This window comes from Herpailurus yagouaroundi, unplaced genomic scaffold (assembly GCF_014898765.1).
Source record: "Herpailurus yagouaroundi ecotype Mexico unplaced genomic scaffold, PumYag 100, whole genome shotgun sequence".
NCBI classification, from domain to species: domain Eukaryota; kingdom Metazoa; phylum Chordata; class Mammalia; order Carnivora; family Felidae; genus Herpailurus; species Herpailurus yagouaroundi.
In genome coordinates this window covers 16,218,610-16,239,907 of record NW_024412391.1, presented here as the reverse complement: position 1 = coordinate 16,239,907, position 21,298 = coordinate 16,218,610, and the positions used below count along the sequence as shown (strand labels likewise).

At 51.5% G+C, this 21,298-nt stretch overlaps 1 protein-coding gene across 2 annotated transcripts; it reads left to right on the top strand.

Moving 5' to 3' along the window:
• The first annotated feature begins 5,975 nt into the window (after positions 1-5,975).
• Positions 5,976-12,507, top strand: CPA1 (carboxypeptidase A1). 2 transcript variants are annotated; one of them, XM_040471958.1, is made up of 10 exons: positions 5,976-6,102; positions 6,600-6,681; positions 7,134-7,367; positions 7,613-7,714; positions 8,258-8,359; positions 8,535-8,645; positions 9,271-9,361; positions 9,871-10,074; positions 10,635-10,636; positions 12,243-12,410. In XM_040471958.1, the coding sequence occupies exons 1-10, from the start codon at positions 6,017-6,019 to the stop codon at positions 12,408-12,410; spliced, it is 1,182 nt and encodes a 393-aa protein (XP_040327892.1). In that variant the 5' UTR covers positions 5,976-6,016. The 2 variants fall into 2 exon arrangements, with proteins under 2 accessions (XP_040327892.1, XP_040327891.1); XM_040471957.1 differs by lacking the exon at positions 10,635-10,636 and adding an exon at positions 10,456-10,540 and having other exon boundaries at positions 5,978-6,102; positions 9,871-10,070; positions 12,237-12,507.
• The last annotated feature ends 8,791 nt before the right edge of the window (positions 12,508-21,298 follow it).

Sequence of the window (21,298 nt, the reverse complement as noted above, 5' to 3'; positions counted from 1 at the left end):
TTGTTTTTTTTTTTTTTGCCCACCCCCCCCTTCCAACAAACTGCTCCTTTTAGGTTATGTTTTTTCATCCTTCTCACCAGTAAAATTTATGAGCATTTATTTAAAAGAAAAAAACATTGGAAAAACTGAAGAGAGAAAGAGTGATTATACATATGGAAAGCTATAAAGAACCACAGTGAATGTGCTGCGTTTATTGCTTTCTTAAAAAAACAAACCAGGCAGGCAGTTTGGAACCTGAAAGAGTCCTGTGTGAGGGCAGGCGGGTGGCAGAGGTGGAGAGCGATGGCCGAGTGGCCGCGGTCCAGGGAGTTCCAGTGAGGAGCCCTTAGCTCTCCCCACCCCCACTCCCCGCCCTCCGCCATCTCCCCTCTGACCGCCCCCGACCGGCCCAGAGAGAAAATGACTTTACTGAAATCATAAAATTAAATTAAAAAAAAAAAAAAAGCTTTTTCAGAAAACTAAGAAGGCCCAGACAGCCACTTGCTACAGGCTGAGAGAATCCAGGGAATGTCAGCCTGTCAGTGCTCCACACATGGGTGAAGTCAGGCCACATCTTGAGCTTGGGGGGGCAAGTCATGTTCTTCTGGGGATGGGGGGGAGGGGGCCGGTGTCCCGAAGGACAACTTTAGCCTGTTCCGCCTTCCAGTGTTCTCCTTCCCCAAGTATGTGGGACAGTCCTTGGCAACGACGACGCGTTCGCAAATCCGTTGGTCCGGCTTGCTCCTCATTCACCTCTTGCTGTCTTGGCCAAACTCTGTGGCTCCCCATCTGCCCTCCTGCCCTCCCCCAATCAAGTCCCCAAAGCACAGTTAAGAACGCAGGGTAACATTTCACAAAATTTGACCTGGGCATACAGAAGGGAAATACAATGTGGAAAGTAAAACCCTTCAACTGGACACTGGCTTTGGAGCTGGTTCGTGTCCCTTTGTGAGACAGCCCCTCCTTCTCCTCCACCCTCTTGACCCGGTTCCCACGTTGCCTCTCCCCTCCCCCGTTTTCTTTTTTTTTCTTTTTCCTTTTCTTTTTCTTTTTTCTTTTCTTTTTCTTTTTCTTTTTCTTTTTCTTTTTTTTTTTCTTTTTCTTTTTCTTTTTCTTTTTCTTTTCTTTTTTCTTTTTTCTTTTTTTTTACATTATGGGACATTCCTGCTTAGGTCTTCTCTCTTCCACATCTCTGTTCTGAGATTTCGCTTCTGACTTGACGCTTCCTAAAAACCCATTGAGTGTTTCTGTCTTTCGGATGCAGATTCTGCCTCCCTCTTGGAGACACACGCTAGCCACTTGAAAGTGGGAGTTCTGCAGCTTCAAAGTAAACAAATAGGTCCTACTGGGCGCTCCGTTAGGAAAGCGAAACTCAAGGAGGCTGCCACCAGGGCCTCGTCCTCCCAGCCTTCCATGAAGCCCCTGAGACACGCAGCCTCCCCCTGCGGCGCCCCCCCCCCCCCCTGCAGCCTCCGCAAGACGTGGCCCCTCTCCACCCGCACTGTCCTGGGAACACTCATCCATCACAGGCCCCAGGACCCTTGTGGCTCTGCTCTGATCTGTTCACAAACCTGGAGAGCCAATCTCTCCCCTACCCAGACCTGTCATCACGGCTGTGATTCGTTCGGGGGTACAGAATACAAATGTCCTAGAATCATAAAGCGTTACCGCTAGAAGAGACCAAGGAGATCATTCTGTCCTACTCTCTCAATATGTTGATGAGGAAACTGAGGCTGAGGGATGTGCACGTGATCTCCCCAATCATATAATAGGTTTGTGGCGATTTACTTTTGGAAGGCATTCCCTCTCTTGGTTTTTGCTCTTTTTGGAAGTCAGAGGCTGTGTTTTTTGTTGGTTGGTTTTGTTTTTTGGGTACGTGTGATAGACCCCCTCCTTCACCCCTCCGGGGGGGGGGGAAATCGAACCAATTGGTTCTCCAAGAGCGGGGGTGGGGGTGGGGTGGCTAGAACCGCCTGAATCACCTGGTCTTAGAGTCGGGAGGGGTGGTCCTTCGGAAGGAGGAGGACGCCGGGCAGGGAAAATGAGATGTGTACATTACAGTCCACCGCTTAGCTGCCTCAAATTCACATAGACTTCTCTTCCCATTCGCATGAGTGTACCACATACAGCCTGAAACACACGTGCCGAAGGGAGACAGCTGAAGTCTCATCCAGCTCCTGCATCCAGTCATTTTGACTGTGCCCATTTGTGCTCTCTGCGAGGATCCCTCTTGTCCACTGTCTCCTTTGATCTCCAATATGGGCATGGGGAACTGATTCTCCTGCCTTTATAACAACCCATTTTCTAGGTTTTAGTTTGGGGATCTTTAAGCATTGTCTTAGAGCCTCTGTTTATCATGCTTGGGCACTCTCTGGCAACAGGGTTGCCATGGATAGTTGTCCAGTTTGTACACTGCACAAAAACATTCTGCTGAGAGGATGAGGGACTATGTCTGCCCAGAGGGAGACTAATGCCTTTTCCCATTTCACATAAAGGCTCCCCTAAGCTAAAATTGTATTGTCTTCTGACAACACAAGCACTTTAAAAGCTTAGTAGAGGGGCGCCTGGGTGGCTCAGTCGGTTGAGCGGCCGACTTCAGCTCAGGTCACGATCTCGCAGTCCATGAGTTCGAGCCTCACATCGGGCTCTGTGCTGACAGCTCGGAGCCTGGAGCCTGTTTCGGATTCTGTGTCTCCCTCTCTCTGACCCTCCCCCGTTCATGCTCTGTCTCTCTCTGTCTCAAAAATAAATAAGCATTGGGGCGCCTGGGTGGCGCAGTCGATTGGGCGTCCGACTTCGGCCAGGTCACGATCTCGCGGTCCGTGAGTTCGAGCCCCGCGTCAGGCTCTGGGCTGATGGCTCAGAGCCTGGAGCCTATTTCCGATTCTGTGTCTCCCTCTCTCTCTGCCCCTCCCCCGTTCATGCTCTGTCTCTCTCTGTCCGAAAAATAAATAAACGTTGAAAAAAAAAAAAAAGCATTAAAAAAAATTTTTTTTTAATTAAAAAATAAAAAAAATAAAAGCTTAGTAGATGCATCAGTTAGTAACAAACAATAAACAATGGTGCTTTTTACAGTTAATATGGAGGAAATGTATATTCTTTCATATTATATAGTCCAAAGGTGGGGCAACAGACTTGGTATATCCAGAGAAAGGTGTCTCCTTCTCAAGAGTGGAGAAACATTTTCTAGAAGCTTCCTTGCTGGCTTCCTTTCACCTCTTATTGGCCCAACGGAGTCACATGCCTACTCCAGACCAATCACTTGCAAAAGACAATGGGGTTCCTCAATTGTCTTTTTTTTTTAATGTTTATTTTTGAGAGAGAGAGAGAGAGAGGGAGGGAGAGAGAGCATGATCAGGGGAGGGGCAGAGAGAGACAGAGACACAGAATCCGAAGCAGGCTCCAGGTTCTGAGCCATCAGCACAGAGCCTGATGTGGGGCCTGTGGAAGAAGGGAAGGACACTGGACTCTACTCCATGTGGCTTCAGCTGTCCTTCCTCTGTTTGCGTTCAGGCCTCAGCCCTGTGACTTGTCCAAGAATCTGCCTACCAGGCTGGTGGCTTCTTTCTCATACTAATAGGTCTCGATGGCCTTCATCTTGGCCCTTGCTTTGGACCAATGTGAAGCAAGCCACTGTGGAAAGGCAGTACTGTGACCCTCTGCCCCAGGTTTCGTTCTAGCAAATTGGTTTTTACCAAAAGGCAATTTTCAGCACCCTGAGGTGCTTTGGAGGGGCCCAGGGAATTAGGCCTAGCCTCCACCTGAGACCCAAAGTCCTCTCCCATTGTGTTTCCAGATTCCTGCCAGTGCTGGCCCTCATTTTAGCTTGCGGCATTGAATTAATCTTTTCCAACCTTGCAAGAAAATAGATTACATGACTCTTGGACACCTTAGATGGCTGGCTGGAGGCTTCAAGAGGCCCACTTGGCAGGGCAGGGCCCTTCCCCCACCCCTCCTCCTTTAGGCAATGGGTTTGTCTTTTCTGGAAGGAATTCACAGAAGGCCCAAGAATTAGCCAACACCCCCCCCCCCCCCACCAACATGTGTAATGTGCGTGAAACAGAGTCAAATTATAGGACAGCTTTAGAGTTAGAAATACAAAAAGAAATATTGTTTTCATAATGCAAACTGAAGACAGGCTCTACGAAACCTTTTTTCCTGCTGGGGGACAGATTTGAAAGCTTGAGAATGTTACAGGGCACTGAGAGATGAGGGGGAGTAGGAGAGATGGCTAAGAAACAGTTCCTGGTCTGAGGAAGCTTCTAGTCTCGCTGGAAGACATACATTAAGGCGGAGTAAATGTGAGTTTGTGTTTCAGCACCGAATAGTGTAACGAACACCCCTTCCTTTCTCAGCCTAGCAAAAATCCTGTCATTAAGACCCAGGTCAAACGTCACCTTCTTGGGAAAGTCTTCCCTGGACCCTCCTGGACAGGCCAACAGTGCAGAGTCCATGGCCTTACTGGTGCCTCTCACGCACGTCAGAGGAAAAGCACTGCTCGGGCCTCCTGCAGTGAGGAAAGCAAGCCAGTAAGACTTTTTTTTGCCCTTCCACCCTGGTCTTGGTGACGGCTTCTCGTAAGACCTCTTGGAGAACCGACATGTTGGTTGGTTACTTGTGTTTTTCACACCAGACCGTGAGCTCCCTGAGATCAGGGACCGGCGTGACTTGGGCATCATCCCAGGGCACAGCACGGTACCTGGGCCAGAAGAATGAATAAGGCAAGGGGTGAGCATTCGGAGAAGGGGTAGGTACTTGAAAAAGAAGCCAGAGGAAGCTTCGGGGAGAAAGAGGGTCTTATCTGGGGCCTGGAGGTCAGGCAAGGCTGCTGGAGTGGAGAGGAACAGTCTTCATGAGGTTCCACGTCTGTTGAGGGTGAATTCAGTGTTTTACTGTCTTCTCAGCGCTAGGCTCGGCAGAGAGTGGGGGGTAAATCTAATGGGGTCACTCTGCCCCAGCCATAGAGGGTAGGCCAGGTAGGGGGTGGGATAGGGAGGCAGAGGGAACAGATGGAAACCAGAAAGGGCCACCTTGGCTGTTGTCAGTGTCCGAGCCTGAGCCCCTGACACTGAGCAGGGCCCCCAGATGGTGCTGGGTATCCGTTGGGGGCCCCCTGTGGATTAGGGCGGGTTTGTGTTAGATGTTTCTACCATGAGATCAGCATCCAGAGCCCGAGCGAATTCCCCTTTGTGAGTTCCGGTTTCTCCTGTATACTGTGCAGTCCCCACAGGGGTCCGGCCCCGGTTCCCACCACCACGCTTTCTATTCAGATGACATCTGGTTACAGTTCCCATCAAGGGCGACCGCGATCCTGGGCCCTGTGGTGGTGGGGGTGGAGGGAAACACTGGCGAGAGTCGAGTTCCCGCCCCAGCTGCGGTCGCTGTGGCCTGACTCCCGCAAGACCGCCGAGGCCGGGAGGAGTGGGGCCTTGAAGCCCCCTTCAGGGGGCTGTACCCCAGAGCGGGATGTGCCTTGCGCAGGGGAGGGGCAGCCCTGGACAGAGCCAGTGTGGTGAGAAGCCAGCGGGTACAGGAAGTGGATGGGGGCAGAGAGTCCCAGCGTACTCTGTCCCAGGAACAGAAGCGCTGGCCCTCAGGAGCGTGGGAGAAGGGGACGCCCCACACGAGGCTCCAGCTGATCTGGCCGCTCCGAGTCCTGGCTCCCCCACTGCCCGGTCAGCAAACAAGGACTGCGGCCCGGGTGCAGGTACCCGTGGCTGTGGGCGAGCAGGCTCCCAGCTGACCCTCAGGCCCCAGCTGACCCTCAGGCTCAGGCTGGCACTTCATGGCCAAGGGGTTGAGGCCTGGCTTATCTCCCCAGCTGCCCTGTTCCCTGCCACTTTATCAGGGAGGGCGAGAAGATATCAGAGATCGGGGCCCTCATCCTCCCTCCCCGTGGGACAGGGCCCAGGTGCAAGGCCGGGGGTGGGGGTGGGGGTGGGGAGGGGACCAGCTCCAGCTCTCGGGCACGGTCGGAAGGACCCGGGAGGCCTGGGAGAGTTTAAAAGGCCCCGGGACCTTCTCTCGGCCTCAGTTGATGTTCCCAGCTGGCCGCAGCATGAGGGGGCTGCTGATTTGGAGTGTGCTGCTAGGGGCTGTCCTTGGCAAAGAGGACTTTGTGGGGTAAGGGTATGGAGGGAAGGGGGTGCTCAGACAGGAGACGGGAGGACTCCGCCCTCAGCCAGCGTCTGGAGGAGAGAGACTGACTTATGGGATGACTCCAGAGAGGAGCAGACTAGCGCGCCCTAGGAGGCAGACTGACCGGGCACCAGGGCTGAGAAGGAAGGGGTCTGGTCCCTCTGGGCAGCTTCCCGAGCCCCCGAGAAATCTGAGCTTGAAGGAGGAGTTTTCAGGAGAGGAGGTGGGAGGAGGCCTGATGGGCTTTGGAGAGAGAGAGAAATAATCTAAACCGGGACGGGGTAGCAGCTGTGTCCAGAAGGCTCCAAGGAGCCTGGGCCTCCCCTTGCGAAGACCCCTCGTGCTTCCCCCTGCTCAGCCCTGGGGCTCGAGCCCAGCCTGGGGCTTCCAGGCCACTGGATGCCATGGTCCTCCCACCTGGGGAGTGTGGAGGGCCAATCAGAGCTGCTCAGGCCCCCAGTGTCCCCTCCCTCTCTGCCCAGGCACCAGGTGCTCCGAATCTCTGCTGCCGATGAAGCCCAGGTCCAGAAGGTGAAGGAGCTGGAGGACCTCGAGCACCTGCAGGTCGGAAGAAGTGGGGAGTCCTCCAGGAGGCCCCAGGGCTCCTCCCAGGCCAGCCGGCCCCACCCCAGGACCCCATCATCCCCTGGGGCCACCTGGGGCCTGGCCCTGCTCTCCTCAGCCACCCAGAAAGGACCCGTGGGACTGCTTCCTGTCGGGAAATGATTTAACCTCCTGGTTCCAGACTCTCCCTGCCCTTGAGCATCCGAGCAAAGGGAGGGCCTTCTCTCTAGCGCTTCTCTTTGCTTGCCGTCTTGAAGCTCCTCCGCGATGCTTCCCGGGCCATTTCCCTGACCGCGGTGGACGCCGTCCAGGGCCTACGGTTTCCCCTCGGTCCCCGGCCCCTAACGCCCACGCCGCAGCCCCAGGTGTACGTGACCCCCTGGCGCCGGCACCCCCTCCCGGCTGGCCCTTGCCCAGCTCACCGTGACGGTGCCCACTCTCGTCCTCTCCAGCTGGACTTCTGGCGTGGCCCTGGCCAGCCCGGCTCTCCCATCGACGTCCGAGTGCCCTCCCCCAGCATCCAGGCTGTCAAGGCCTTCCTGGAGGCCCACGGCCTCGGGTACACGACCATGATTGAGGACGTGCAGTCGTTGCTGGACGAGGAGCAGGAGCAGATGTTCGCCTTCCGGGCCCGGTCCCGCTCCACCGACACCTTCAACTACGCCACCTACCACACCCTGGAGGAGGTGAGGGGCCCCCGGGACCACTCGGCACCGGCACGGAGCTCTGCATCAGGCTGGCAGAGTGCGGCCAGAGTCAGGGCTGACCTGGGCGTGCGCGGCACCCGCCCCGTCTCCGGGGGGCCCGGGGTGGGGGGGGGTGTCTGGGCTGCGGCTCCGCTACGTTGCAGGGCCTGTGGCAGGCTGGCTGACGCTGCTGCAGGGGGGAGGCGTCCGGGTGACAGCCGGCCTCCCCTTCTCTCCCTTCTCAGATCTACGGCTTCATGGATATGCTGGTGGCCGAGCACCCACAGCTTGTGAGCAAGCTCCAGATAGGCAACACCTACGAGGGGCGTCCCATCTATGTGCTGAAGGTAACGGGCACCTAGGCAAAAATGGGCACCCACATCTGTGCGTGGGGGCCCGTGGGTGAGCCCAGGGTCACCGAGAACGCTCTGCTAAATGAACTCCCCGTGCTGACATTTGGGAAGGTCGCAATTTCTATGCTGGTCTAGCCGTAGGCATACCCGGGCACACACGGTTCTTAAACTTTTCAGTGACCGAGTGTTTCCAAGCAAGCGTCCCGTTGCGGAAAGTATCCGAGAGTCCGGGTAGTCCAGATAAAATGGTTTATTTGTGACACCCCACAGAGAACTGTGTTCTGGGCAGAGGAAAAGAGTAGGGCCCGGAGTTCTGGCTGAGTCATATTTGCCCCAAGGCCAGGGTGAAGGCTGGAGGCCAAATTCTGCGGGATTCCTGCGCGGGCCCCACCCCCACCCCTCACCTGAGTGATGGCCCCACAAGGAAAGCCTTAACCTGAGATACCCAGGGAGCCGATGGCCTCTGGCCTGGCGTGTGCTCCCCTTCAAGGAGGCAAGATAAGACCCGAGCTGGATCTCTTTGCTTTTCTTGTTCAGTTCAGCACCGGGGGAAACAACCGTCCCGCCATCTGGATCGACACGGGGATCCATTCCCGGGAGTGGGTTACCCAGGCCAGCGGGGTCTGGTTTGCCAAGAAGGTAAGCCGGGGGAGGTGAGGAGGGTTCTCACCTGGTGGGCTGGTGGTCAAGGCCCACGGGAGCCCGGGCCTCCCCTTTGCATCCAGAAGCAGGGATGCAGAGGCGCAGATGTCCGTTGCTCTAGGGTGGCCGATGCCTGGCCTGACCCGCTCTGCCTGCGTGTCCCCCCCACCAGATCACACAAGACTATGGCCAGGACTTCACTCTCACTGCCATTCTTGATTCCATGGACATCTTCCTGGAGATTGTCACTAACCCTGATGGTTTTGCCTTCACCCACAGCAAGGTACAGACTTCCTCTCGTTCTTGGGGAAAACATGGCGGGCCCCTGGCCTCTGAGCCCCGCAGGCTACTCACCCCGAATCTCAACCCCCAGAAGTTGAGGGAGGGGCAAACAGACCTGTTCTGCTGGACCAGGGTTCTCATCCTAGGCCTTCTTGATGAGGCCCCTCAACTCTCAACCCCTCCGTTGAGAGAGCCAAAAATGTCTTCAGACATTGCCATATATCTGGGGATGGGGAGGGGGGGACAAAATCCCCCAGACCCGCTGCCCTGGACCTTATTTCCTAACTTTATTTTACTTTTATGGCAGGTATAACCTGTTACCAATCCCGCGTGTACGGGCAGGGGGCGGGGGGGAGGGGCACCTTCGTTTCCGCCGGTAGAAACCTCTGGCCAAGCGCCGTCCACTGTTGCCGTCCACTGTTCTCCTTCAACCAAGAGCCCCCTTTGCAGACAGACCTTCCCGACAACCAGTTGAACGTGGCTTCTGATCCGTGCTGTGTCCACGCCCATGCTCCTGATCGGAGTGCCTCGTGTCGGTTGTGGCCGCTCACGGCCCGCACCGCTCTCCGCGGGCTCTGGCCCCCGGCCCAGCACGGTGACCGACAGGTGTCTGGTTCCTTCCTCAGAATCGCATGTGGCGCAAGACTCGATCCCTCACACCGGGCTCCTCCTGTGTTGGGGTGGACCCCAACCGGAACTGGGACGCTGGCTTTGGGAGTAAGGCCCAGTGTGATTTGGGGGCAGGGACGGGAAACCCAGATGGCTTCTTCCCCGCCTGTGTCCTGTTGGCCACCCCCCCCCACCCCTTTCCTGCCCCAGCAGGGAGGGCAGAGATGCCAGCCTCTCCGCTGAGGCTCCCAGGGAGGGAGGAGGGCCTCTGAGATTTTCTTGCACCTCGTCCGTAGAAACAAATCGCCCCCCATTGGAACTTAGGTCTGAAACCTATGTAGGGGGTTTCTAGAGTAACTTCAGCTCCTTCTCTCTGTGGTCCCTTCACTGCAAGAATGGGTCTTGCTTGGGGAGCCCTCCTTCCCTCTCTGGGCACATCCACCTGGCTGGGGAGGGAGGCAGGCCCCCCAGGTTATAAAAGGCCTTGGCCTTTCCTTAATTCCAGGGTGGGGGTGAGCCCTCCTGCATCCCACCCTTATTTCCACGCAAAGAACTTGAGGGTGTGGAAGCCACGCTGCTTGGCTGTTAAGGAATGCTACCCCCCTCTCCTCCCACAGTGCCCGGAGCCAGCAGCAACCCCTGCACGGACACTTACCGGGGCAAGTTTGCAAATTCCGAAGTGGAGGTCAAGTCCATCGTGGACTTTGTGAAGAGCCACGGGAACATCAAGGCCTTCATCTCCATCCACAGCTACTCCCAGCTCCTCCTGTATCCCTACGGCTACAAGGCAGAGCCAGCCCCCAACCGGGACGAGCTGGTATGTGCTGATCCCTTGCTTGCCCTGCCGTGCCCAGCACCCCTTTCCACGGACCCCTGATGCCTTGGGGAGACCTGCAAGGCGGACTTGTCTCGCTTTCTGTCTGGGAAACTGAGGTACAGAGTGGCTGAGTCACTTCTGTCCCATGACACTGCAAGGGGAAGGGCTAGACTTTGAGCTCGTACCGCAAGTTCAATCTGGAGCCGCGGTGTGATCCACAGCCAGCCAAACATCCTGCGGGGTTCGGGGATCGCGGGGCTGCTGAGCTCCCGCTGTGCGCGGGGCCCCGTGCTCTCTGCTGGGCTACTTCCCAGCTAGATGCTGGGCTACCCTGGCCCTGGCGTTGCTGGCCGTAACAGGTGGTATCGCTTGGCATTTTCTCCAGGATCAGCTGGCCAAGTCTGCTGTGACGGCCCTGGCCTCTCTGTATGGGACCAAGTTCAAGTATGGCAGCATCATCAAAACGATTTGTAAGTGGACTCACGGTCTCTGGGGTGGCACCGGGAGGAAGCTTAGCCGGCTTTTCCTGCCTGACGCGGTGTCCCTCCTGGAGGAAGCAGCCAGGGGTGTGCCTAGATCTGGGAGCATGGGCGAGGACCACAGCCCTTGGCGGTGCCTCGGGGAGCAGTGGGACCCTTTCCTGAAGTGAACTCTGCCTTCGTCGATACCTTCAGACAAGCCTATCAGTTCCTCTGAGAACTTTTGTCCCCTTGTCTGGGGTGAAGTCCAGCTTTAGGAGGGGATGGAGAGTTCCGCTGGCGTTTGTAGATCACCAAGAAACTCGCCTTAAAAAAATACTCTTCCTCCAATGCCTTTCAGTGAGAGCATATGTCCTATCTTTTCCCAGCTTACTTGTACGTGCAATGCCCCTGCGAGGAGCACTGTTATGTCAGAAAGGAATTAAGTCAGCAAATGTTTATTGAGCACCTACTCTGTACCAGGCCTTGTTTTCTGTGCTTGGCAAATAGTTGGAAATAAGCGAAGACCAGGAAACGTACGTTCTAGTCAGGGAGAGTGACAATAAACACGAATGAGTAGACGATACAGTGTGTTAGGCCATGAATGCTAGGGAGAAAAAGAAAAGCTAGAACCTGGTGAGTGGAGTCAGGAATATCGGGCATGGAAGTTGGGTGGGTGGGTTGAAGGGTAGGCCTCATTGAGACAGGAAGATTTGGGCCAGTGTTGAAGGACACGAGGAAGGGCGCCAAGAGGCTATCTATCTGGGGGAAGAGCCTCCCAGGCAGAGGAACCTTCTAGAACAAAGGCCCTGCCATGTGATCTGGACTGGCGTGTTGGGGGGATAGCAGGGACAACATGGAGCCCTACGTGATGGCCGCAGGGTGAGAGCACACGGGGGTTGTCGGGGACAGGTTGGGGGTGGGGGGGCAGATCCCATAGGGCCCTGAGGAATGCAGTAAGTTTGCTGGCTGATGACATGCAGAAGTACTGAGTCAGAGGCCGAGGACAGAGGTGAGAGGGCTTGCAGGCACCCTTCACGTACCTCCGCCCCCCGCGCTCCCAGGGCTTGGTGGATGAGCGGGCCACGGTCTTACTGAGGGCTGGCCTTGGTTTTGGACTTCAGGCCTCGTTTGGAAATGGGTTTCAAACCACACCAGAGGTTGTTGGTTCAGTCGGCGTTGCCAGGTTAAGTCCGGATACGCAGCCCACCTCCCACACCCCTGCCCAATTCAAAACCAACTTCGTTACCCGCTGTTAACCGCAAATCTGGGCAAAATTCCCTCCAGAAAGACAGACAAGGGGCCTGTGCTTTGCCTCTGGCCTTCTGCACTCTCTCCTGCAGACCAGAGCCCCAGGGGACAGATCCTGGTTACTCAAGCGGGTAACTCTGGTATATTTGGAGGTTTGACCAAAGCAGCTGTTGGAGGGAGGCGGTTTTCAGCGGGGCTTTTGCAACGGCAAGAACTTTCTCGCATTCCCCCGTGATAGGAGATCCACTGCCGGTCCTCCTGTCTGGGCCTCTGGAGCTCAGACCCCTTGGGGGACTTCCTGGGAGGGAGCCAGGCTGCTTGGTCAACAGCAGGCACTTAGTAGACGCTGACTCCGGTCAACCCCGCATGAGGCTCCGGGTTTAGGACCGTTGGCCCAGCCCGTACCAGTGTTTCTAAGTGACTGACCTTTGCTCTCCGGCATCTGCTCCTGCCCCAGACCAAGCCAGCGGAAGCACCATTGACTGGACCTACAGCCAGGGCATCAAGTACTCCTTCACCTTCGAGCTCCGGGACACGGGGCGCTATGGCTTCCTGCTGCCGGCCTCCCAGATCGTCCCCACGGCCCAGGAGACGTGGCTGGCGCTTCAGACCATCATGGAATACACCCTGAATCACCCCTACTGAACTGGTCCTTCGGCCCTCTCTTCTTCCTCCTCTCTGGCCCCACCCGGGCGACCAAATAAAGTCTGAGTGTACGTGGAACAGAATCTTGGGGGCTTACATGTGGGAACGTACGTGGCACGTCCGCCTTTTCAAGCTAGGGCAGAAGCGATTTAGTTTTCGCAGGCCTCGCCGGAAACGTGCGGGTGGTTGGACTAGATGACGCCTCGATTGCCCCTGCCTTCCGAGGTCCTCTGAATTTGGATCCAAGTGGTGTCTGTTTTAATTAGACCACCCTGGGCTTAGCTCATGGGTGGGATGATGTGTTCATACCTTAGTAGCAAGCAGCAGCCACAGCTGCTGACCGAATGCCTGGGACCCTGCAGTGGTCAGGAATCCAGCTCATAGAAGAGTGTAGCCAGTTGGATCCATGTATCTACAAGAGCCATAACTCTAAGTATGAGATAGAATAATCCTGGTGGCCACCGCTGTCCCAAGTAGACATTGCAGCCGGGCCCGGCCCATTTCCGTAAAGCCAGATACTCCTGGATTAAATCGGAAGAAAACGATTAGGTCGAATGAAATAATTTACTGAAGATAAAGAAACACCAATCCCAGGATCTTTTATTAATTGTGGTGCCTCGTGACGACTTTGCCTTTAGGGACAGAAGTAGCTTTCTTCTCATACGTCACATCCTTTCTAGCATCCTTCGGGTCTCCGCTTCCTTTTCTATTTGACCACCACTACTCCTTATCATTTGCAAAGTTTCTCACATATAAGGCTCTCCTCTTGACACTCTCCAGACCTCCTAAAACCCGTTGGGTTTCCTCCTTTGGCTTGGTGATTGTGCTGGCTATGAGATCACACTCGGCGGCTAGTACAATGCATAGGGCATCCCGACTCTTGTCAGAGCAAGAGTCTAACTTCTGTTCCTTCCAAGTCTCTTCGGACGTGAATGCAGAGCAGGGGTTACTCCCAGGGAAGTCACTGGGGAGTGGGTGAGGGTGGATTGGTAGCTCCCCAAAGATGGAAACTGGGGGTGAAGGTGGCGGTCTTGCCCTGTATCAGCCAATTGAGGTGTTACAGGGCATCCGGCTCCAAGATCTTAAAAGTCTTGTCTTTTCCACAGAACATGGTCTGTAGGTCAAATGCTTTTTCTTTCTTTCTTTCTTTCTTTTCTTTTCTTTTTTTTTTTTTTTGCTACCATTCTAAAAAGCAAAATGTACAAGGCAGGATATATACCTATTTATCTCTCATACATAAACTTAGACACATGTAAGTGTATGAGGCAAGGAAAAATGGTGTTTTAGTCTTTACGGAAAAATGACCTAAAGATTTTATAACACTCCCTTCAAGTTATCTTTCGGGAAACATTTCCATTCACCCTATGCAGATGAGCTGAAACCCATTTTAACGGCTCAGTTTGGGCCAGTGAAAAGCCAATCGTATTTTTTGCTTAATAAAAATGGATAGGCAAAAAAATGTTAAGTTAGCAAGGACAGTAAATCTTACAAAATTGGATTACTTAGGCTTCCAGGATAGAGTTGCTTAATTTAAGGTTAATTGTGCTTCCTGAGAGCAGGCACCACTTTGGCATTCAATCTCCAAAACCACCAACAATAGCTGACGTACGGATGCCCAATAAATGTTTGTTGAGTGAATGTTCTCTACTTTTACTAATGAATGAACTTAAGAATTTTATAATCTGTAGAGTGTAGGCTCGTGAGTTATTTTGAATTCCCCGAGTTGTAGTTTAGAAAGTGAGGCTCTGAGCAAGAGTCTTTTTCCTTTTTTTAAATTGTTTTAATGTTTATTATTTATTTATTTTTTAATTTTTTTTTAACATTTATTTATTTTTGAGACAGAGACAGAGCATGAACAGGGGAGGGGCAGAGAGAGAGACACGGAATCGGAAGCAGGCTCCAGGCTCTGAGCCATCAGCCCAGAGCCCGACGTGGGGCTCGAACTCACGGACCGTGAGATTGTGACCTGAGCTGAAGTTGGACACTTAACCAACTGAGCCACCCAGGCGCCCCTACTATTTATTCTTGAGAAAGAGAGACAGAGCATGAGCGGAGGAGGGGCAGAGAGAGAGAGGGAGACACGGAATCCAAGGCAGGCTCTAGGCTCTGAGCTGGCAGCACAGAGCCCGACATGGGGCTGGAACTCGTGAACCACGAGACATGACCTGAGCCAAAGTCGGACGCTCAACTGACTGAGCCACCCAGGCGCACCTGAGCAAGAGTCTTAAGAAACCTGGTAAGACAAGGAATGAAGCACCAGAAAATTCCATGAGGGGAGAGACTGCACTGTTTTGTTCAACACGTAATCCCTACTGGTCTGCCAAATACACGGCACAGAGTAGGCACTTAATAAATACTTGTTAAATGGAGATACGGAACTTGTTAATACTTTTTTTTTCTATTTTCAAGTATAGGAAGAGGTTTACATTTTGTTTGCAGATACATAGTTTTACAAATCTGTGGGTAAGAAAAATTTATACATAAAAGCATGAAGCTAAAAGAGAAATAATACTTTTAGAAAATATTGCAGCGTATATGAAAAAGTATTAATGTTCTTGAAGGGAAAAGAGTTCTTATAAGTAAAAGGGGTTTAAAATTTTTTTAACGTTTATTTATTTTTGAGACAGAGACAGAGCATGAATGGGGGAGGGTCAGAGAGAGAGGGAGACACAGAATCTGAAACAGGCTCCAGGCTCTGAGCCATCAGCACAGAGCCCGATGCGGGGCTCGATCTCCCGGACTGTGAGATCATGACCTGAGCCGAAGTTGGACGCTTAACCGACTCAGCCACCCAGGTGCCCCAGTAAAAGGGGTTTTAAATAAAAAAGGACTAAAATTTCCAAAGAAAAATAAGCAATTCCCCAAAGAAGAAACACAAGAGGCCAATAAACGTATGAGAGATACTGACCCTCTGAGTGATTTTTTTGTACATTAAAGAAAGGCAAATAAATCATTTTTCTTCCATCAGATTGACAAAGAATAAAAAGACTGACAACTCAGTGCTATCAAGGGTATGAAGAAATGGGACCTGTCATGTACCATAGGTGTGAAGATAGATTTCCACCTTCCTGGGGGGCAGAAGGTGGGGTGCCACATAAATCAAAATTTCACATGTATTGTTGCCTTAACCCAGAAAGTCCACTTGGAGAAATTTAGTTTATAAAAATATTCAGACAAATTCAAATGCCTGTATGTACAAGGCTGTAATAGTAAAAAATGAAATATAAAGGAAAGAGCCTAAACAGATACCAGTCTTGATACCCGTATGACATGTTTAAACGATGGAGTCTCGTGAAGCCATTGCAGCCCGTGTAGACGTGGGGAAATGGGTCACGCAATACTGAGTGAAAGAAGCCAGCCACATGATGGAAATGTTCTAAAATAGGATTGTGGTCATGGCGGCACAACTCCGTAAATTTGCTGGACACTGAATTGTATACTTAAAGTGCATGGATTTTGTAGTATATGATTTATACAGTTGCTTAAAGAAAAGTAGTTACAAAGTAGCATGTTGAGTATGAATTTCATTTTTGTTTGAAACACACACACACACACACACACACACACACTATGCCTGGAAGGATATACTCTCCAATGATAATTGAGGTTGCCTTGGATAGTGGTGATGGTTTTCCTCCTTGTACCTTTTTGGATTTGTTGCAGGAAGCTTTTATAATCAGGAAAAAAACCCAAACTAGTTCACACACACCAAATAACCCCGTGGCTAAAGTTATCTAAAATCAACTTAATATCAACATGTAACATCTAAGCGGTCATCTTCATTTGTGCCCAGATTCTTTTTTTACAATCTGCCTCAACTCATTTCTTCTGCTCTGGCATTCCATTTTACCACCTTGCCCAGAACAATGTATCTTATCATTGGAAAAAATTTCACTCCCGATACAGCTGGAAGCAACCGCGTTTCTACCAAGGGAAGGGTTTTCTCCCGCTCCCAGTTGGGAGCTGTTCCCTAAGCACTCTGCCATAGCTCAGACGAAAATCCCCAAGAGCCCTTTCTGCTCACATTCAGTTCCTGTAGCAATCCAGGGAATTGATTACGCTAATGCCTATTCTCCAGGGCTTTTCAAAAATCTTTATGTTTAAAGGAACTCATTTGACTTTTTCTGAGACCCTTATATATGGTTCTCCGTGTGGCCTGTGAGCCATCGGAGGTCTGTGAGAATCCTTCGGGTGGTCTCTTGAATTAACCCTCCGATATGCATGTGTAGTTTTCTGGTTTTGGCTTGAAGTTAAAATTGAAATGTCACTGAATACAATCCAGGTATGACCTCACTGGCCCTTCATCCAGTGCATGGCCATTCATCATCTCAGCAAGTGCTTTGCAAGGGCAAGTGGGGCTAGGTGGGTTTGAGGATGCAGAAGGGCTCTCGCTCTAAGGACTCTAAGGACAGAAACATCATTCTGAGAACATACTCGGACCCAGATGCTACTTACAGGAAACTGATATGACCAACCATAACATTCAAATTGGCCACACGAAGGAAGAGCTCTGAGAAAAAAAGGCACGGGGTGCCCATCAAATCTGAAAAACTGTCAAAGGGTAATGGATTTTCCCCAAAGCTTTCAAGATCTGCATTAGTTTGGCAACCCAGATCACGAGCATCATCTAAGAGCCCCAGAGACCGAGACTGCCAAATGCTTATTGCCAAACGCAAAGAAGAAAATTGAAAGTCTCCTGCTCAACCACGGCAGCGGGTTTCAAAACAGCACAGTGGAAAACAGCGCTCTGGGAACGGGGGCCGAGGCAGAGGCTTGCGGCTTGCCACGGCTTCCTCCCGGAGGCCCAGGCCTGATGGCCGTGAGCCAATTCACGCACCTTGGGTCCCCGCCTAAATCAGAGACATCACCGCAAAGCAAAGATCAGACACGAAGTCCTAGCAGTATGGTTTATTAAGTGAATGGTTCAAGTTCCGAGAACAAGCCCACTTCTTTTCCAACGGTCTAGGTAAAAGTTTTTAAGTCCCATTCCTTAAGTGAGACCTCATTAGGGTTCACTCAGGAACGAAACCAATCTCAGAGACCCTGGTCATCGGTCATTCGATGCAGACAGTGGATATAGGGAAACACGTATTCCCAGGAGATGTGCCGCCTCTGAATTCCTGTTGCCTTTTGTGTAGACGGGGTGTGGGGGGGAGCGGGGGGGGGGGGGACGGCGGCGGAGGCGGCTTTTGGAGGGGCGGGGGGATCTCTGGTGACGAGGCGGGAAGGGAGGCCAACAGCCAGGGGAAAGTTGCATTTGCGTGCGTAAATTGGGGGCATCGCCGAGGGAGCGCGTGGCCGCACCTACGCAGAGTGAGCACAGAGCTGAGCGGCTGAACGAGGACTTGATCTGAAGCCCCCAGTCCTCAGGCTGGCTCCTGGCGTCTCCACCTTTAGCTCAGTGAGTCAGGGCCTCACGATGAGTTGCTTAATTTCCACCTGTTCCTCAGTCTCCTCCCCTGACACTGGGGCACCCATCTCACGGGACCGTCGCGAGAGCTGAGGGTCAGAACGCCTAGGAGGAGTCTGGCCACACTGCCTGACACAGAGGGAGCACTCCACGCGTGCGCGCTGGGGTTATTCTCCCGCGAGCTTCACGGTGTGAAACAAAAGAGAAAAAGAGCCCACTCTCGGATGGGGACGGTGTGCACCTGTGCGTGATGAATTCTAGAGGCTACTTTGAGCCCGAGGAGACCCTGCAAACAGGCCTGGCAGACTGCAGACGGCCAGGGTAATAACGACACCCCTAATGTCTCCCAGGGTGCCTCGTGCAGTAGGTAATCCAAAAATCTCAGGGTTGTGAACGCCTCTCCTACAAACGCAGGATGTATACAGGGAGACAAAAGATAACGAGCTTTCCGGGTTTCCAGAACGGCAGACCAGCACCGAGTGGCAGCCACCATGGGCATTGCCTCCCGGATTTCCGTCTTGGCAGGTCCGATTGTTCACGGACGCTTACTAAAGGTCACTGTCATATCATTGGCCATTTTCACCCTCTGGGAGCTTATAGTCAAAATAATTTCGAACAGAAGACCTATTTGCATCCTTCAAAAAAATGCAGTCCATCAGTCAAGAGCACTTAATAAGCGGCCTCTGTCTGTCACACGTTTCTACCAAGTGTCTCAAGATGTTACGCGGGCGGAGAGAATCTGCTTCCGCGTTCACAACAAAGGAGGATCAGCCAGAGAGGGAGACCATAAGGGGATCGCGGCGTGACAAATATTGTTTTGTAAACACACATAAAACCAGGCACTGAATCCTGTTTTGTCAGAATCCAGTGCGGAAAAATTTCCACCGTTATTTTTTTTATGCTGTAACTGACCTATGGATCAGTTTGAGGGGACCGCAATAACAATTTTATTAAAAATTACTGCAATTTTGGGGCGCCTGGGTGGCGCAGTCGGTTAAGCGTCCGGCTTCAGCCAGGTCACGATCTCGCGGTCCGTGAGTTCGAGCCCCGCGTCGGGCTCCGGGCTGACGGTTCGGAGCCTGGAGCCTGTTTCCTATTCTGTGTCTCCCTCTCTCTCTGCCCCTCCCCCGTTCATGCTCTGTCTCTCTCTGTCCCCAAAATAAATAAACGTTGAAAAAAAAAATTAAAAATTACTGCAATTTTAGGAGAGTAGAGTATTAACAACCAAATGCATTCTGAATGCTCTGGAAGCACAGTGTGTTTTATTTCCTGGCTTCACAGGAGAAGCGTGTTTGTTAATAAAAAAATTAATTGAACTGCGTATCAGCCTAGCATCATGCCCACATAATTGAACTGATGAATTATAATCTATGTTTCTGACATTTCTTGCAAAGAAAGAAAAGTATCATGGGAATAATATCTTTGAAAGAATTGTGAAGAAAATAAATGCATACGAAAGACACGGGGAACATTTCGCAGGCGGGGAAAGAAAGTTTCTCAGTGATCACCGTCAGTCAGGCAAGAAGGGGAGGGATGAATGTAAAACCAGGAGGACAGGAATCAAAACCAACACAAGAAAAATGACCTACATCTTTCTTCCTAGCCTCGGACTCTGATTTCACGGATATGCCACCAGGGAATTAGGGAAAAGAAGGTTTTTGTTTTGTTCCGTTTTCTTGGTGAGTAGCCTAGAGTCTTCAGAATTTTTGTATAACCTTGATAGCAGCACAGGAAAAATCCCCTCAGCAGCTAATGAACACTATGTGTTCTCTTAACGATTCTGATTCACACTGAGTCCAATGTGACTGTGCCGATTCCGGTTTTCTACTAAAGGTAAAAAGATAAAAGGACTTTCAGGCCATTGGCATCACTCTATACCTTTCAGTGGGTTAGACCTGACATATTTACAGCCCGAGACGTTCTTTTTGTTTTCAAATGAGTTATAGAGCTTTCCTTTTCAGTCTTCCCTCCTCCTTTTTCTTGCTTCCTCACTTCTCTCCTTTCTCCTTAAATATACACCCCTAGAAAGCACTGAGCGTATCATCTAGACTTTGGCCATCACCACTGCTGAGGCAAAGCTGAAGTTATACATCAACAAAGCACCCACCATCATGTGGGGGGGGGGGGGTCACAAGTTCCCAGGCCTTGTCACCCTTGACACACTGACAAGGAAGTCCTGCTGGGATGTGTTTAAGGGACAGTCGGCCCCTGCTTGAGCAAGAGCAGAAACCCAGGCCTTCTGTCCAGAGAGCTAAGTTCGGTCCCTTACCCTAATTGGAAGGGCGTCCTGATTTTTTTACGCGGAGACTGTGTGCCTACTTGGGAGATGCAGTGAAAAGAGGTATGCTTTCAAATCCCCTCCGTCTCATGTGGCTCCCCCAAATCGTCTCAACAGAGAGTGCGAGAGAAGTGGGCAGATCTCAGCATAGTAATAGCAAACGACAAATTAACAACTATGTACTTTAATCTTCAGCATTCATAATTCATAATTGCACAGAGTGTCACGGATCACTTAAATAATACATGTCCGTTAATCTAATGAAGAAACCAGTAAAGCAGAACGTTTGGGACGGTCACTTGAGCATGTAAAAACTGTCTGCGAGTGACACTTAACACACAAAGAGCAGAAACAGAACAGGTCTTTGAGGGGTAGTTATTTAAAATCTTTACCAACAGGCAAAGCACCATGGAGAAACACACATGAATATATTCAACCTGCCAGACGCCTCAGCTAAACGCGCAGCGATTCTAATAGGTTTGGCTATAGCGACTTTCCACATATATACAGTAGGTTCTAAAACACTAGGGGGGTTTGGTGATTGGAATGCAGTGTAGAAACAAAGGGGGACTATCGTCACTTTCAGAACAGAATTGAGTGGGGAAATCTAAACTCCCGACCAGTCAACTTTAAAATGGCATAAACAGAACTTTGTTACAGAGAGAGATGGGGTTTTGTTTTTTTTTTTTTTTCCCTTGAAAATGTATATGTGTCATAAATGGCTGAAAATCTTGTCCATGCTAGGGGAAAGTTGAGGGTGGAAAATTGGCATTTTAAAAAAATCTATGCTGTAAAGAAAATAAAAAGCCAGAGCATTCTGGCATTAGCAAAAGGCTGAACTAAGTTCTCAGGCAATAAATTTACGGGGAAACATGACAGGCTCCTCATTAAAGCTATGTGTACGTTGGCTGAATTTTATACAAGATTCTTGAATCTTGTGGAAAATTGGGTACGGCCTGACATCTGAACAATGTCCCTGGTTTGTTTGATTTCTAAAGCATCGGAATATGTTGCACTTTGGAAATCAAGTAGAGAAGAATAAACACACTAAAACAGAACTGGGCTGAATCTTAAAGTTATTTTTCCATATGTCTCTATGAGATATTTATTACCTTTGTTTCTCTTACAAACTACGCACCCCCCCCCCCCCCGGGAAAAATGGGGGGGGGGCTTTTTTTGCTGGTGG

What these genes read in the sequence shown, in the direction of transcription:
- CPA1 (XM_040471957.1), top strand. Translation starts at nt 6,017, where the DNA reads ATGTTCCCAGCTGGCCGCAGCATGAGGGGGCTGCTGATTTGGAGTGTG. An exon ending in GGCAAAGAGGACTTTGTGGG is followed by an intron (nt 6,103 to 6,599) that starts GTAAGGGTATGG and finishes CTCTCTGCCCAG; the next exon opens with GCACCAGGTGCTCCGAATCT. An exon ending in AGGACCTCGAGCACCTGCAG is followed by an intron (nt 6,682 to 7,133) that starts GTCGGAAGAAGT and finishes CGTCCTCTCCAG; the next exon opens with CTGGACTTCTGGCGTGGCCC.